Source organism: Fragaria vesca, linkage group LG7, assembly GCF_000184155.1.
Source record: "Fragaria vesca subsp. vesca linkage group LG7, FraVesHawaii_1.0, whole genome shotgun sequence".
NCBI classification, from domain to species: domain Eukaryota; kingdom Viridiplantae; phylum Streptophyta; class Magnoliopsida; order Rosales; family Rosaceae; genus Fragaria; species Fragaria vesca.
This window is the reverse complement of record NC_020497.1, coordinates 20,814,795-20,830,315: the sequence shown is the minus strand read 5'-3', so window position 1 is coordinate 20,830,315 and position 15,521 is coordinate 20,814,795. Positions and strand designations below refer to the sequence as shown.

General features: G+C 39.2%; 5 protein-coding genes and 1 non-coding gene across 6 annotated transcripts in view; 3 read left to right on the top strand and 3 right to left on the bottom strand.

The window, feature by feature from the left end:
- The window catches only part of LOC101303574 (TMV resistance protein N-like), a 3,484-nt gene extending 3,149 nt beyond the window's left edge, over window positions 1-335 (bottom strand). Inside the window, exon 1 of the mRNA XM_004309051.1 lies at window positions 7-335. Within this exon, the coding sequence (XP_004309099.1) occupies window positions 7-335 (329 nt within the window). The remainder of the gene's footprint in view (window positions 1-6) is intronic.
- Window positions 336-646: 311 nt separating this feature from the next.
- Window positions 647-2,398, top strand: LOC101303289. Its single transcript, XM_004309050.1, has 6 exons — window positions 647-831; window positions 1,052-1,128; window positions 1,222-1,329; window positions 1,529-1,600; window positions 1,797-1,841; window positions 2,117-2,398. Exons 1-6 carry the CDS (start codon window positions 711-713, stop codon window positions 2,396-2,398), a joined length of 705 nt encoding a protein of 234 aa, XP_004309098.1. The 5' UTR covers window positions 647-710.
- A 3,156-nt stretch (window positions 2,399-5,554) lies between these two features.
- On the top strand, window positions 5,555-7,827 carry LOC101310465. Its single transcript, XM_004307858.1, has 4 exons — window positions 5,555-5,984; window positions 6,094-6,267; window positions 6,352-6,790; window positions 6,873-7,827. The coding sequence occupies exons 1-4, from the start codon at window positions 5,759-5,761 to the stop codon at window positions 7,663-7,665; spliced, it is 1,632 nt and encodes a 543-aa protein (XP_004307906.1). The 5' UTR covers window positions 5,555-5,758; the 3' UTR covers window positions 7,666-7,827.
- A 783-nt stretch (window positions 7,828-8,610) lies between these two features.
- TRNAG-UCC lies at window positions 8,611-8,682 on the bottom strand. Its single transcript has one exon. It is a non-coding gene; the product is annotated as a tRNA-Gly (tRNA).
- A 726-nt stretch (window positions 8,683-9,408) lies between these two features.
- LOC101302995 (protein IQ-DOMAIN 14-like) lies at window positions 9,409-11,410 on the bottom strand. The gene is made up of 5 exons (XM_004309049.1): window positions 11,282-11,410; window positions 10,781-11,176; window positions 10,488-10,697; window positions 10,189-10,362; window positions 9,409-10,080 (listed from the first exon to the last, which is right to left on the bottom strand). Exons 1-5 carry the CDS (start codon window positions 11,408-11,410, stop codon window positions 9,409-9,411), a joined length of 1,581 nt encoding a protein of 526 aa, XP_004309097.1.
- A 2,337-nt stretch (window positions 11,411-13,747) lies between these two features.
- On the top strand, window positions 13,748-14,875 carry LOC101315386 (small heat shock protein, chloroplastic-like). Its single transcript, XM_004307875.1, has 2 exons — window positions 13,748-14,098; window positions 14,242-14,875. Exons 1-2 carry the CDS (start codon window positions 13,846-13,848, stop codon window positions 14,670-14,672), a joined length of 684 nt encoding a protein of 227 aa, XP_004307923.1. The 5' UTR covers window positions 13,748-13,845; the 3' UTR covers window positions 14,673-14,875.
- The last annotated feature ends 646 nt before the right edge of the window (window positions 14,876-15,521 follow it).

Below are 15,521 nucleotides of genomic sequence, written 5' to 3'. Positions count from 1 at the left end.
ATAAATATTGGCAGAATTCGCCCCTCTCTCTTCCATGCATCAAGAATCTTAGACAGTTCAAGCAAGCACCACGTAGAAGTTGCGTACTTTGGCGAAAGAACAACGACCGCAAACCTGGATTGCTCGATTGCAGTGAGTAGCTCCGGAGAGATGACCGTGCCTCTTTCAAGTTGTGGATCGTCCCTGAACGTCATGATTCCTTGCCGCTGCAACTCTTTGTATAAGTAATCTGTGAAGCCCTTGCGGGTGTCTGCGCCTCTGAAGCTCAAAAACACGTCGTATTTCCATGGCAAAGCTGAACCGGTGGAGGCTCTAACTTGGATGCTCATCGCCATCGGAAAGTGACTGAGTGGTGATCAGAGTTCTGATCGAAAGGGGTTTCAAGTAATGCAAATGTGGAATGTGGAGGAGACGACTGAAAGAGAAGACTTTGGCTGAAACACCACCACACGATTGTACTGTGGTTACAGTGAATGAGTGATCATAAAGCAGTTTTATTTTAATCCAAAGGTGTTTCATTTCGGTCAAAACGTTATTTAGCATCTTATTTTTCACAGGCTTTATATGTCAGGCTGTATAACGCATTTCGGTCAAAACGTTCTTCAGCATCATAATCTCTGTGATATTGGTAGGTTGGCGGGTGGACAGCTTATGTTTGTGACGATTAGAGGCGCAGGTCATGAAGTCAGTTTTTGGCCTTATAATACCTTATGCACAAATCGGAGTCCATGATCATTCTATATATTTTGTTTGAATGCCAATTAGGGTTTCGATTGGGAAGGATGTTCAAGCCGACTTATTTTGTGGAATTCTCGGAAGATATTATCTCTAGTAAGTTCCTCCTCCATCTCTTCTTCTTATTCTTTCTCTTAACTTTACTTTCTTTGTTTTTCTTGTGACCGGTAATAGTTGTATCATGTGTTAATAGTTAAGATATATCTTGGGTATTGCTGTACAAGATCTGCAAGGTTGGATCTATGATATCTTGCGGAGGATCTCAATAAAGAAAAAGAAAACAGTTATTCACAGTCTAACCTATGATCTCTTGCAGAGGATCTGAAAGAAGTCTGGGAGAAAGAGGTGGAATCAGTCTTTGCATTTCATCGCCTGACCTGCAGAATGGATGAGGTATTTATTTTTTCGCAAATCACAACCCAAAGGACTTGGACTGTGAAAACTCTTCTTGGAAATCTCTCATTTAATTTATAATATTTTGTGCAGGATGAGTGTAAAATGGTCCTAGAAACAGGTAACTGTGAGGGCGGAGATATCGTCTCAAAGGCTAGGCGTGCTCTCAATGCTCTCGCTTGTGGTCTGAGCGCACAATGGGTACCGACAACACATCTTTTCTCATTGTTTTCTTATCTTATACAACAAATGAGCTATTTTATATGTTCACAATATTTTTAATTGCCGAGATAGCCAAGTTTTGCTTCATTCATTATTTGCCAATGTGTTTATCAACTTATAGTTTTTCTTTTTGAACATTTAATTTTCTCATTCGAGTCCACAACCTTTCCAATTGCAGGTTAAACCAATACTGCACGGACAAATCTATTGTGATATGATACAGATAAGAAAACCAGAAGGGATGACTGAGGTATACATAAAATTCTTTTATTTTTAAAGTAAGTTTAATTTGTGTTGTTTAAAGTTTCTCCGAGTTATGAGAGACCATTTGATTTTAGAATTTATTTAGTAATGCCTTTTATTCTTGTTAGAACAGTTCTAGAGGCCGTGTGTTATGCACATGCCAATTCTTATGCCTCTTACAATCTATTGCCTATTGTGTGCAGGAACAATTATCAAGCAATTATGATGATTTCATCAAGAACTTGATTGTGTATATGTGAGTAAATAATTCAAGCTTCAAATGCAAATACTGTTATGAATTCACTTTTTGTTTAAATATGATACTCACAATCTTTCAAAATATATTTGCAAAAACTCCAAAGCAAGTGGTACAGCTACGTTATGTATTTTGTAAATGTTGTTGTTGTGGTTGTTGTTATTATTATTATTATTATTATTATCATTATCATTGTCATTGTTATTATCATTTTATCTGTGGTCATATGAGTTTAATTTGTTTTTAAATTGTCCTGTAAATGAATAGGAAAAATATATAACGGTTGTGGCTACTTCATTTCAAGCAACAAGCGCAGTGAAGTCCCTTGTTCAAGATACCCTTTCCGGCACTATCCCTTTTAAAGATAATGTTGGGAAGCTAATAAGATATATAGAAGAATATGATCCGGAGGAAGAAGTTTTAACAAATAATCTAGACTTGTTCTGCACTCTGCTTGATGGAATTAGTGACGATGCCATGTGCGAAAATGAAGAAACTCACATAATGGCAGACTTACAGAATAGCAGACTGAAGGCACTGAAAGTGTAAGATCAGTTTAAAACTACATAATTGTCAGGGAGGTTATAGAAATCCTTGTTGGAAAATGGTTAAAACCCAACTATCTTCATGAGGAAGTTGATAAATGTTTGTATCCTGTTCTGGCTTTTGTGATGGAAAACATTTTTAGTTCATCATTCTGTATTGTTTTTTTTGTTTTATTTCAGTATAACAATGTATTTGTCTACTTTTATGTTTCGTTGAATCTTTAAATAGGTATGTAGATATGTCATATACAGTCTTCTACGAAGTGGATTTCAAGGGTCTGCTTCCAAATTTTATGAATAATACTTAAACACCATGTTAGTTTGTCTGTCACTTCTAAATTTTTTGCACCAAGTATAAGAGTTTTCTGAACTAAAAACATTGCAGAATTAAAGAGCCAGCAGTTGCAGTACTACCGAGTATTGAAACTCTAGGACCCTGAGATGTTAGATAAATTTTGGTTTCCAACTCCAGAACTTCACCCCAAATCCTAATCGAAGAGATGAACTTGACATTGAAATTCAAATGAAATGGTAGCAGTAATGCAGTATGGTCCAGACCTCAGGAGTTGGTGTTTCCTTGGCGGTGGTAGCTTTCCTTCCTTATCATCAGTATCATTGGGAACATTGAACACTGTATCATTATTCAACCAATCGGTCCATGCTCTTGTTGTTCCATTGTTCCATTCTTGGAGACACCCCCTTCCATGCACAATAATGCTTCGATTTCACAACATCTATGCGTTACATTATGGACATGGTACTCAAATTTTCATATCCCACCGACGGACCGACCCGGAAAATATTCAATGGAATGTCAAAATTAGATTTTCGTTTGTGATTTGATTCGAGATTCATGTTAACTGTACATAGAGTCGTTAAATTGGCGGTTAACTAAAGACTAAACTAGTTGAAATAAGTCGGCTGATCTGTAAATTCTTTTTACTGTACTCAAGGCTGAAAGCTGTTATGGTACCAATTTATGCCTGACTACAATGGTGAGGACAGAGTACTCAGAAATAGACTGATGATAGAGGAAAGGAAAGGCAGGGATTCAAAGAGAGAAAGGGGGAAGGATTTGTCTTTGCATGCATAATGCAAATGTGAAGGTGAAGAGGACCCTCCCCAGCTGTCTGTCTGGCCCAGCCCAGCCCATGACCCCCAAGCTGCCACCTCATCACCCTCTAAGGAACATTATTGTCCTTCCTTTAAAGAAACCCACCCTTTTTCTCATACATGCTACATTGCTACCCTTTAATGTTTTGTCACAACATTATGAGAGAGCTGGTATCTTGGTCTTAGATTATGTAACATCAATATATTGAATCATGTGCACTGCACTATCAACAAATATCTTTTTGCTTAGTAATCACTTACCACAATGCAATCCACCTTTAGATTGTCTATTAAGTCATGTCAAATAGAATGAATCATTTCATATTTCAAGGCTTCTACTATATAATGTTTTTCTAATAGATGCTTGGAAATTTTAAACGCTCGAAATTGATTTTAACAACCGTTTTCAAGACATTAAAAGACAGCAATCAGGTGTTAAAAGCGATTTCGAATTGATAAGTAATTCATCAAACACATATTCGATTCAAAAGACTTAAAACTTCCATAGATGAAAGTAGGGCATCAAGATCAGAACACTAGCACTAGTAAGAATTAAGGGGTTTGGTATGGGAGTAATTTAGACATTTAAGTATGGATTAACTACCAATAAACAACCGTCTTGTCACCCAATGAGATCCAACCAGCTTGTTCCTTCCATATAGTTAGTTGTGGAAATTAAACATGTTTTGGTCTCATTACAAGATTGGATATTTTCCAAGCGGGCCCAAGTCCAATTAAATTACATAGAAAAACAAAGCCCAATAAAATAGAAAATCTAGATGCAGATCATGTGGCCCAGAATTCTATCCTTTTGTCATTACCGCCCTCATGTCTAGTCGCTATCTTACAATAATTCCCAATCTCCGCAACACCTAACCGCTTGAACGCTTGTGTCCACGGTCCAATCAGAGTTGTGGTTTTTCTCTAAGTGTAAACTACGCGCTTAGTGGTGCGAGTGGGAGACGTTTGCTAGACGCATTTTTAGTAAATGCATCACGTCTTCTTTGGGTCTACTTGGGTCCATTGCGCCTCCCGATGCACCAAAAGGGACTAACGGTGCCTACAACGACAAACGTGACGCCGTTTGTATATTTATTTATTTTTGACGATTAATATAGACAATTTTTTGTCATAGAAACTTGGTAACATCACTAACATGTGATTTACTATATTAAAAAGTAAAATTTTCACCATGTTGTTATTATGGTTATGTCACATTTTGTATCCCAGTTTTTGACACTACAACTTATTTATGTTAGTTTAGAGATACGTGCGGTGCGATTATAGTAGTACATGCTTGATTTACTATTTTGATAATCATTAAATGAAAACAGTAAGTAATCTTTTAACTGCATGCACGTAATCATAACTGATTTAAGTAACTCGAAATCAGTAAAGTAGAACAACGATCGAGTTGTCCAAATTGTATTGTTTATTATCACAACTTGTTTTGTAGATAAGAAATTATGCGTAACACGGTATGTTATTTGACGTATCTACTTTATTAACTTGAAATTAGTAAAGTAAAGCAACGTTTATGTTGTCGATACCGTTCTCACAACATCTGAAGTTTGAACTCAACGACGACCGTGCGTACGCGGAGCAAGGAAATCACGGTAAACGGACATCTAGAGCGACTGTTACATAGATGAAGAGGTTTCTTGTTCACAATGGAAGAAGAGAAATGCGAAAGGATGAGAACGGTGGTTGTTTTAGGGTGACATGCAGAAAACGATAGCTACCGCAAATAATAACAATGATGAGTCATGAGAAAGAGAGAGCAGCAGTGGTGGTGGGTTGTGGTGGCTCCCTTCTCTCTTTTGCTTTGTCAACTAGCTACGCTACTAGTACATGAGATGGTGTGCGAATGTTGGAAGCATGGAAGCAAATCACAGGCTAAGAATGGCGGCAACCCCTTACAATCAAATACTATCATAAAAGAAAAAGAAAAAGAAAAAGAGTTTTCATTTTATTTTTTTATTCCAAAAGGGCTGAGATAATAGGATATGGGGGTCTATATCTTTGCTCTGCAACCCATGAAAGCCAGAGCACAAAGCTTTTCTCGGAAGCAGCAGCAGAAGCAGAACCAAAAAGTTGAGGTTCCCCCATTTGTGAATTTTATGCTTGTTCGATTGGAAAGGTAGTTGTTTCCCAAAATAGGTCCATTCATTATTAGGCTTCCAAGACAAGGAAACGAAATCGCAGAGCTAGCTTGGTTTTTGAGTAGTAGTAACTAAGGAAGAAGAAGAAGATGATGATGATGGTCCATCATGACAACCGTGGTCGTCCAGATCAAAGACGTGACGGTGGCGATGGTCCCACGTGTAACAGACCCCCTGGTGTTGCAGAACCAGTAGCTGGTAGTTCTTCTAGTAATAGTACTAGTGGAGGTTCTGTCTTGAGAGGCTTGCAGCCTTTTCAGTGCTTATCTAATACAAATACTCATCATCACAACTCAACCTCTCTCAGATCCCCAGGTTTGTATGAGACTCACAACCCCTTTTCTTTCTGTCTTGTTTATCTGAAAGCTTCAATCTTTAAGAAAAGAGAGACTGAAGAAACTGCTATGTTTTTTTGTTGTTGCAGGAGGGATGACGACAGCAGCAGCAGCTTTGGGTTTTCCTTTCACTAATCAACAGTGGAAGGAGCTTGAGAGACAAGCCATGATTTACAAGTACATGATGGCTTCTCTCCCTGTGCCTCGTGACCTCCTCTTTCCCACCACCACCACCTCTTCATCCTCTATTTCTCAATCTCCATGTAACTACTGATATTTCTAATCTCTTCAAATCAATTTAGACTTGTTTTTTTTTCCGGGTTTTTGACTTGTTTTTCGGTCTGCAGTGAGCGGCGGAGGGTTCAATCTGAGGCTGTCGAATAGCACTGATCCGGAGCCGGGGCGGTGCAAAAGGACGGACGGGAAGAAATGGAGGTGTTCGAGAGATGTTGCGCCGGACCAGAAGTACTGTGAGCGCCACATGCACCGAGGCCGTCCCCGTTCAAGAAAGCATGTGGAAATTCATGCCAACAATACCACCACCACCGCCGCTACTATGACCACCGCCAAGAAGCTTCGCCGTGACAACAATAGCAACAATATCCCACCAATATGTGCTCATAATCTGCCGAATCCCGAGATGAGCAAGAACGGCTACCCGACTCAGTTTTTCGGATCTACACTGCAAACATTTCATCAAACTCCGGTGTCTTTGGACAAGTCCGGTGTGAAGTCTGCTACTTTTGGTGGTGGTGTAAACTCTGTTTCATCACACAGAGGAGTCAGGTAGCTATTTTTCTTTTTATCAAATTAATGTCACTCTCACTACATAAAGGTAGACAACTGAGCTGATTTTGTGTATGTTCAGAGGCATGGAGTGGATGATGAAAAGTGAAGCGCCGGCGATAAGTAGCTCCGATGCGCAATGGCAAAATTTGATGCATAGCAATAAAACAGAGCTGAGTAGCTGCTCTAGAATCCCCTACTTTGATGCAAATACCTCTATTTTCGGCCAGCGTTCAGAGCAAGAGTGTTACCTGAATCTAAATTCTTATACAAGTTTCAACGCCGGAGATGCTCGTCATCAGCAGGATGATAATGACTGTACCATGTTCTTGAGTCCCGATGTGGTAGCTTTGGAAAACCCTCTTCTTGAAGAAACCCCAAGAAGCTTCATCGATGCTTGGTCCAAGAACGACAATGGAGACAACATCACCTCAGTTCCATCAAGCGGGCATCTCTCGCCGTCTTCGTTGACACTATCAATGGGAGGGTACAACTCCATAAGTGACGAAATGGGGCAGACACAGATGAGCTTGGGATGTAACGATGGGAGTGGAAATGAGACTAGGCCTCCACAAATCACCACCTGGCTCACTCCATCTTCTTGGGTTTCCTCTCCGCCTGGTGGGCCTTTAGCTGAGGTGTTGAAGCCCGCCACCAGCGCCGCCTCAACACCGTCATCTCCGATCACCACTAACGGTAACCACGGCGAGTTTAGTAGCCCATTGGGGACTACTACGGCGTCGTCACCGTCTGGGGTGCTTCAGAAAACGCTAGCTTCATTCTCTGATAGCAGTGGGAATAGTAGCCCAAATCTTACAAGTTCCAAGCCCAAAACAGAGGCTGTTTCTCTGTGGCTGAATCAGAGCAAATCATAGTCGAATTTTTACTCGGATCATGTTGTTGTTTCGGCTTAGTTTGGTGTAGTTCTTCGACTACAAAGAGGATTTTCGATTTGGTTACTTGATTTGTGCTTTCTTGTTTAAAGAACAGAACCTTGGTTCGATCACTTTAAATCATTTAGCCTGTACCAGCTATATCCTTGTCTTAATCTATGTCGGGGACAATCATCTTCGACTTTTGAGGTTTGTGTGAGATGCTTCTACAGTTCTACTAATGATTAGCTGACTAATCCGACCAAATTGTTTATATTAAGAGAAGCTTGAAAGTTGTTTTTGGTTCCTAATTGACTTGGGAGTCTGCATCAGTTCAATTTAGCTTCAATTTGTAGTGCTAAATGACAGTTCCAATGGCTGCATAAGCAAACGTATCAGATTCTTGGATTGTTATACTCAATGACGCCATTGATGATTAGTAGCAACCATTTCCTAGAGGTGGTACTTTTCTGCCATTTGAAGTTGTTCTCTATGCTCATATACGCCAGTGCCGGTGCTGTTCAGTGCTATTTTTAGCAGAGAGCAGACTGATGCAATCTGTTTCGTTATGTATCCGGCGCCATCATCCTCTAAAATCATGACCTCTATGCCTCACCATTCTCTTTTTTTTTTTCTTTTTTTTTTGCCTAGAACACCCTCAAATGGTCGAAATCGAAAGCCGAGGGAGGCCTATGAGACCTATGTAAGTGACTTGCTGGATCCAAATCCAAATCTGGTCATTCTCCTGAACATGAACAAGTTTGTACTAATTGTATCTCGAACAAAGTTAACACTATTGTATCTAGAGCTTGTTGTTTCAAGGAAAAAAGAAAAAACACAGGATCAAGCATAAGTGCATAACTATTGTATCCCGAAAAAATTAGCTTCATGGGTAAGGTGATGAGGGTGTTTTAGGGGAAAAGAACACAAAATGAAGCAAAATTCAAATGCGTCTGCCGGGAGTCGAACCCGGGTCTATTGCTTGGAAGGCAATTATCCTAACCGTTGGACTACAGACGCTGGATGTTGATCTGTTTTGCTTCTGTTATAGTTAACACAAAAATAGGTGTTCTAGGTCATAGTTTCACACCATAGGTCAAAAATTATGAACATATCTTACTACATGCCTATAACCTTCTGGTGTAATTCTACTGGCACAAATGATCGCGAAGGGACAAACTGTAGAGGTTGGATTTACTTCCTTCTCTAAGAGGTAACTGTACATAGTTTTAGAGGAATCAGGCTTACATTTTGAGTAGGAATCATATATAATGGTTCTGTTCATCTTTTTCTTGATTGATATTTGCCTGGGAGTCTATATTTTTTCGTTTCTTACTCTTGTCAATCATGTTACTAAGGTTGTTCTTTTTCCCTTTTCGATTTGTTTGTTTCTCGGTTACCAATCCTTCACATGATACAAGTTTTGGCAGTAAAAAGATAAAACATCCAATACTTTAGCTTTATGAAAGGTAAAGATAGATGGTCGTAATTTGGTTAATCTTTACGCCTCTTCGCTATTTTCAGATTCTTGATCATCTATGAATATGTATTCTGGTTAGAAGTCAGGGAAATGAAATGTGACGGTTGAAACTCAGCATATTGTGCATTTGCTTTAAGTTTATTAATCTTAAAAGTTGAATACATCATGCTCTCTAATCATCATTATCATCATCATCACATAAGGTGCATTTCGCATTGAGAAAACTAAATCAATACTACCTTACATTTCCATAGCTAGGCTGCTAATTACCTCAACCACCTTCTGAATTCACCTCTGGAAGTTGGAGATGTCTCGCTGTCTGTTACACAATAAGCCACATTGCTTGCTTTGTGTTCTCTTCGAATTCCTTGGCCTCCGTTAATGCCTTTATAAGTTGGACTCTTTAACTCAATATCTGAACTGTAATTAGTACCAGATGGCTCAGGTGGAACCGGGAATGAAAGACGCTTCCTTGCTGAGCACTGTTTTTCTCTTTCTTGTGTTGCAGGCCTGTGCCTTGGCGCGCTTTGTGACCGAATCCTGGCCTTGGCTGAAGCTGTTGCAGCCATGTAGTTTGGCACTTCACTCCCTCCCATTGCATTTCCATGACCGGTTTCTCTAATGTAGCAATGAGGGCTAGCCGACTGAACTTGTGCAATTCTTGTGAGGGATGCAAATGGTGTGGTTGGTGATTGTGGAGTGGCAACCGGATATGAGTACTGATGAAGTCTTTGTTGTTGTTGATACTGATGGCAGTGGTATTGATATTCTGGTCGTTTCAAGTTGGGGGTTGAACTATAAAAGTAGGGTGTAGAGGTGTCCATTTCAACCGTTTTCACAATAGGGTCTGCTCTTTGATCATATGAAGCTCTCCCATTCTCCCATTGCTTTCTTCTTGTCCACCCATCAAGCATATCAAACTTCTCCTCTAGCTCCTCCTGCACACAATTTTAGCGATTATGAGCTACTTATATGTCTAGTTTTATACAGGTTTATTGAAGACACTATAACAGAATAAAAGGCTGTGTGGTAGATAGATCTAAGACCTGGTTTGTGTTGGACAAGGCATAAGCAAGAGTAGTCCTTTCCCGATTTGAGGCCGCAGCTTTTTTCACTTTCTGCAACATGGCTTGAATATGCTCTAGTGTTTTCGGCTGGAGATCATCCCAATGGACACAATCCTCATCATCATCCAAGGTACTACTTTGTTCTTCTTTTGACTACAATTATAACTTGAATTATAACAGATACAAGCACATCTAAGTTCATCAAACAGTTTATAAATGAGACAATAGCTAAACTTTTTAGTTTTTACTAAAATTGAAGAATGTCATAAATTGCTTACAATGGACTTCTTATCTGAGAAATGTGACATGGAATCTAGGCTTCCATCATGTGAAAGCCTCTTAGTTCGTTGGTCAAGAACACGAGCTTGGACTCGAACCAGTGCCTGCATGCACTGTAGAGTCATCTTTGCTCGCTTTCTAACATTGTGGCCTCTCACCAATGCTTGAAGCTTCACCAGTGCCTTCAGCGCCCGAAGAGCTCTTCTCGCCTAAATTCAAACACAAACCACATTATTAGTAATTCAGTATGCCACATTTTAACAAACAAGGATTCTTGTCAATAATTAGTTACCAGATATCCTCGGAAGGCAGTCTGAATAGCAATGGCTGCATAATCTCTAACGAAAATAGAAGGCCGCGGCCTATAAGTACTGGAGTTACTAGAACTAGAATTAGTACTGAGGCGAAAAGCTTCCACCGCTGCTTGGACAGTTGCAACTGCCGCCTGAGCAGCTGCTGTGGTCACCATGGCCATTGCAAGCGCATTTCTTTGTTCTTCAGCTGCTCCATTAGTAGCATTCTCATGATCACTGCAAGCAGGCTTACTTAAAGCCGCGGTTGCAGTCTGAGCAGTTTCTGTGGCATTCTTAGAAGAGCCTGCTAAGGTTTTCTCTTCAGTATGCTGCACATGTATGACTGTTTCCTGGTTCACAGGCTTCCTGAAAATCCATCTGCGCTTTCCTCTCTTCTACAAAACACAACCCCAAAAACTAGTCAGTGATTCACAGATCTTGTAGCTACTAGTTAGAAAAATTTACTTAACGAGTAGACTAGCACTACAATATGTGTATACCTTTTCTTCTTCCTCGTGTTCTTGTAGTTCTTCTCTCCTCCTGGTGTTGCTTTTCTCATTCTTGATGGGAGATCTGAAAGCCCTTTTGACTGCAGTCAACCATGAGCCTCCTCCTCCAGTCTTCCCCATACTACTAAAAGCTAGCTATACATTAATGGTAGAACCAAACTGCTTGGATGAACTGTAGGGAACTTATAGGAGATTTTTGGTTTTGAGTAGGTAGTATATATGAATGCTTAAGGCACAGAGTCTTAAATGAGAGGGAAGGAAGAGAACAAAGTATTATGCGCTCTCTGCAGCAAGTGGGACTCTGCAAAATGTTACTGTTGAGTCCATGCATATAGGAGGCAGAGCAGGCCTTTCTCTTTCACTGTGATGCACTAATGGTGTGTGACTGTATATGGACGTTACCATTACAAGAACAAAGTAGAATGGTAAAGATGAAAAGGAAATAATGGTGTGTTTTCTTGTGGCGTATAGGAATTTAGTAATGGGGGCACTAGTGTCAGAGAGTTGAGACCAACATGAAACAGTGAAATGGAGAATGCCTCTTCGAGGCTGCTGAAAGCTGAAGCAAAAGAGAATAGGGATGCTTAGCTTTCACTTTTGCTTTTTACGTGTTTTCTGTAAAAACTATGATGAAGGAATTGTTAAATTTTTTATGTTTATATACTGAGAAGACTAGAGTCTAGCAAGTAATCTATCACTTGTTTTCTATTAAGTTTGGGTTGGATGTTTTTCAATGTTAGAATTAATCCCGTCAGATCAACATTATCGTGAGTTTCAACTTTGTTGAATTTTAAGCAAACTTTGGTTTTATACGGTGGAAGGAATTAACGGTTTGAATGACAGTTAAATTCATGAAGGGAAGACCTGAGTTAAACGAGCATCTCCAACAGTGAACTTCAAAAATTGTTATATTTAACTACAATTTTAAAATTAGGTATCGATTTAACAATGTTGCTCCATCAGTAATTGTTGTTTATGATATTTTAACTAATGATAAAATGACACGTGTGCAAGAGACAAAATAGAAGATTTAGCTATTGTTTTAGTTATGCATAAAAAATTGATAAATTTATCAATTTTATTTAACAATTATCTAATTTATCAATGATTTACGTATTCTGCTGGAGTATTAATTTACCTCAAAAATTGACAAATTTCAATTTTAACAATACTACTGGAAATGCTCTTTACTTAATAGGCTAGTAGCTACCCGAGTTACTTGAAAATCGACAAAAGTGGAGCTTAAGTAGACATTAGAAAATTTATCTGAATCTTAAACAAACATTTCACTTAAATATTTGGTTAATGGAGCACAACAAAAGAACTGATCAACTTTGGGGGAACTCTAAATTGCTGACATAAGATTGGGGGAAGATGGGGGTTCTTTTGGGGATTGAGATTTGTAGGTAAGAGGATATTGATTAAGGTTATGGGATCTTTCATTCATATGTAATGGAATACATGAGATTTTGGGTCACTTTTGGAATAGGATGCAGTAGAAGATGGGATTGTTGTATTTATGTGGAAAAGAAGCTGTAGTCCATTCAGTAGAAACAGTCAAACTTTCTTGGATTCCCTGAATTCTCTGCTACTTTCTTTATGAGTGTTTAAAGAGTTGGTGAATATTGGAAAGCAGCTGCTGCAGAAGAGTCCTCCTTATGCACTAACAAGAGGAAAGAACAAAGACTGGGCAGTAGCACTAAGAGCCCAGTTTGGGAAACTCACTACTACTTGAGCTCCAAATTTGTTGTCCCCAGGTACCCAAATGACTAATAAGACCTCCTACATTGTGGTAACTGGTAAGGTGATTAACTTGCTTAGCTTGTGCATATAAAATAGTGTCTAATTTCATAATTTCTCTATCTATATATGGCTATATTCTGCAGCCGAACGAAAATTCTGGGCAGACTTGCCTACAGTTCAAGTAATAACGATCGAGTTTTAAGTATTTTCAATTTAAATGTGAAAACAAGCGTCATCTTTTGAATTACTTAAGAAGACACTATACGATACATAAATTTTGGCATTTTTCTTGGCTAAAAGTATTATTATTATTTCTTTTTGGACAAATGGCTAAATATTATTGACAACACAAGACTTTGCTATTTATTCGTGTTATCACAGATTCTTTTTGTCTTCAATTTGAGAGATAAAAGAGGAGGAAGACAAAGATGGATTTGTATACATGCTGTACATAAGGACACAGCACAGTGGTGGGTGCTCTGAAAATATCTCGGAGTACAAGGCTCTAATCACAAAATAACATTCTTATCCTCATGAGTCACGAGTCGTGACATGACGTCGAGCTTTCCCGAATGCCCAAGAAAATGTAAGAATTACAAGTATTAGGTCCAGAACCTTCACACTACCACACTCCCAAATGTTCAAGTCCCTTCTCCAAGCTTCCCTCCTTTACCTATATATATTCACATTGATCCCTTCCCATTTCATATCATCATCAAGCTCTAGTTGGCAAGAAATCAGAAGCTTTCTCTCTCAAAAAGAATTCAGACCTTTTCTCTTTCTGTGCACAACTTTGTGTATCACTACTAGCTATGGCGTCAACATTGGCCTTGTCATCACGATCACCTTTCCTAGCAAGCAAAGCATTGGCTTCAGCTAAACCGAATGGTATTTCACGCTCAGCCAGCTTCCCTTCACCACCACGTAGGCTGCCGGCGCTGAGAGCTCAGGCCGGTGGAGATGGCAGTGTGGACGTGGCAGTGAATCAGGGTAGTAATAACCATGGGACTCAAATGGAGAAGAGGCCTAGTGCTAGAAGGTTGGCTATGGATGTTTCACCTTTTGGTAAGTAACAAAACTTAGGTCATATGCACTGAAAATGAGCCTTGCTGTACGTTTCATGTAGTGTTGTTAATTTGCATATATTGGCTTATTCTTTTCTTGTTCATTGCTCTAATCACTCAAATATAATTCTTATTAATTTGCAGGTCTTTTAGATCCCATGTCACCAATGCGGACTATGCGCCAGATGCTGGACACAATGGACCGTATTTTTGAAGACACTATGACACTCCCCGGCACAAGAAGCCGATCAGGAGGTGAGATTCGTGCGCCTTGGGACATCAAAGACGATGAGAATGAGATCAAAATGCGGTTCGACATGCCAGGACTCTCTAAAGAGGATGTCAAGGTCTCTATTGAGGATGATGTGCTTGTTATAAAGGGTGAGCAAAACAAGGAAGAGAACAACGATGATGCATGGTCTAGCAAGAGCTTCAGTTCCTACAACACACGCCTTCAGCTCCCGGATAACTGTGACAAGAGCAAAGTGAACGCAGAGCTCAAGAATGGTGTTCTCTACATTTCCATTCCTAAGACCGAAGTGGAGCGCAAGGTCGTTGATGTAGAAATCAAGTGAACAGATAAAAGAGTCCTTCTCGGTTTTGTATAGGCTTGTTTCTTTTGAGAAAAGATAAAAGGTGGGAAAGTAGAACCAGTACTACGGAAACTTGTACGAGTCGAAAAGCATGACCTTAATTTTCACTCTACCTATAAACTTTGTAAACTTCCTACTAAATAATGGTAATTATAATAATGGTAATTATAGATTTCTGTCTTGCTGATCGTTGGAAAGCCACGTAACATGTTAATTGCAAAGTTGATGAATAATGAGTACAATTATATATACACACACACGCTCGCATACGTCCGCACTTGACGTCTCTCCATTCTTCACCATATGGCCATTCTTCACCATATGGCTTTAACGACGGTGCATCTCTGTTCTTGAGCGGAGCGGACACCAATGGCATCCCGATCATTCTTGATGTCGGACAGTGAAGAACTGAAGGACATCCATATTTTAAAGGTATACGGACGTTCATTTTTTATATAGACTATATATATAATTTTTATTCAGATCAGTTTTGCGTGTAAAATTTTTTAGGGCAAATAACACAAAAGTGTCATTTGAAGGTACAAATGATAAAAAAATAATCATTTGTTCCACATGTTAAAATGGTAACCCTAAATGTTATCAGATGATAAAATAGTTACTTAATTATATATAATATGATGTAATGGTTGTGATTAAGTGTCAATTATGATAAAAAAATACATTTTTAAATTTTATGGATTTACGGTTCTACCCTTCTGTTAGTTTCTCTCGTTCTCTTCTCTTATCCCGTTACGCTTTCTCTCAGCTCTTCTTTCTATCTCTCTGTTACCGCTTTCTCTCTGTGACTCTGTACCTGATCTCGATCTCTCT

Excerpts from the sequence above, each read along its gene's own strand:
- LOC101303289 (XM_004309050.1), top strand. The coding sequence starts at position 711 with ATGCACAAATCGGAGTCCATGATCATTCTATATATTTTGTTTGAATGC. Across the intron at positions 1,129-1,221 it reads TGACCTGCAGAATGGATGAG|GATGAGTGTAAAATGGTCCT; the intron begins GTATTTATTTTT and ends TATTTTGTGCAG. Across the intron at positions 1,842-2,116 it reads ATTTCATCAAGAACTTGATT|GAAAAATATATAACGGTTGT; the intron begins GTGTATATGTGA and ends GTAAATGAATAG.
- LOC101310465 (XM_004307858.1), top strand. The coding sequence starts at position 5,759 with ATGATGATGATGGTCCATCATGACAACCGTGGTCGTCCAGATCAAAGA. Across the intron at positions 6,268-6,351 it reads CTCTATTTCTCAATCTCCAT|TGAGCGGCGGAGGGTTCAAT; the intron begins GTAACTACTGAT and ends TTCGGTCTGCAG. Across the intron at positions 6,791-6,872 it reads TCATCACACAGAGGAGTCAG|AGGCATGGAGTGGATGATGA; the intron begins GTAGCTATTTTT and ends GTGTATGTTCAG.
- LOC101302995 (XM_004309049.1), bottom strand. The coding sequence starts at position 11,410 with ATGGGGAAGACTGGAGGAGGAGGCTCATGGTTGACTGCAGTCAAAAGG. Across the intron at positions 10,363-10,487 it reads TCTCAGATAAGAAGTCCATT|TCAAAAGAAGAACAAAGTAG; the intron begins GTAAGCAATTTA and ends TTATAATTGTAG. Across the intron at positions 10,081-10,188 it reads CCTTGTCCAACACAAACCAG|GAGGAGCTAGAGGAGAAGTT; the intron begins GTCTTAGATCTA and ends AATTGTGTGCAG.
- LOC101315386 (XM_004307875.1), top strand. The coding sequence starts at position 13,846 with ATGGCGTCAACATTGGCCTTGTCATCACGATCACCTTTCCTAGCAAGC. Across the intron at positions 14,099-14,241 it reads TATGGATGTTTCACCTTTTG|GTCTTTTAGATCCCATGTCA; the intron begins GTAAGTAACAAA and ends ATTAATTTGCAG.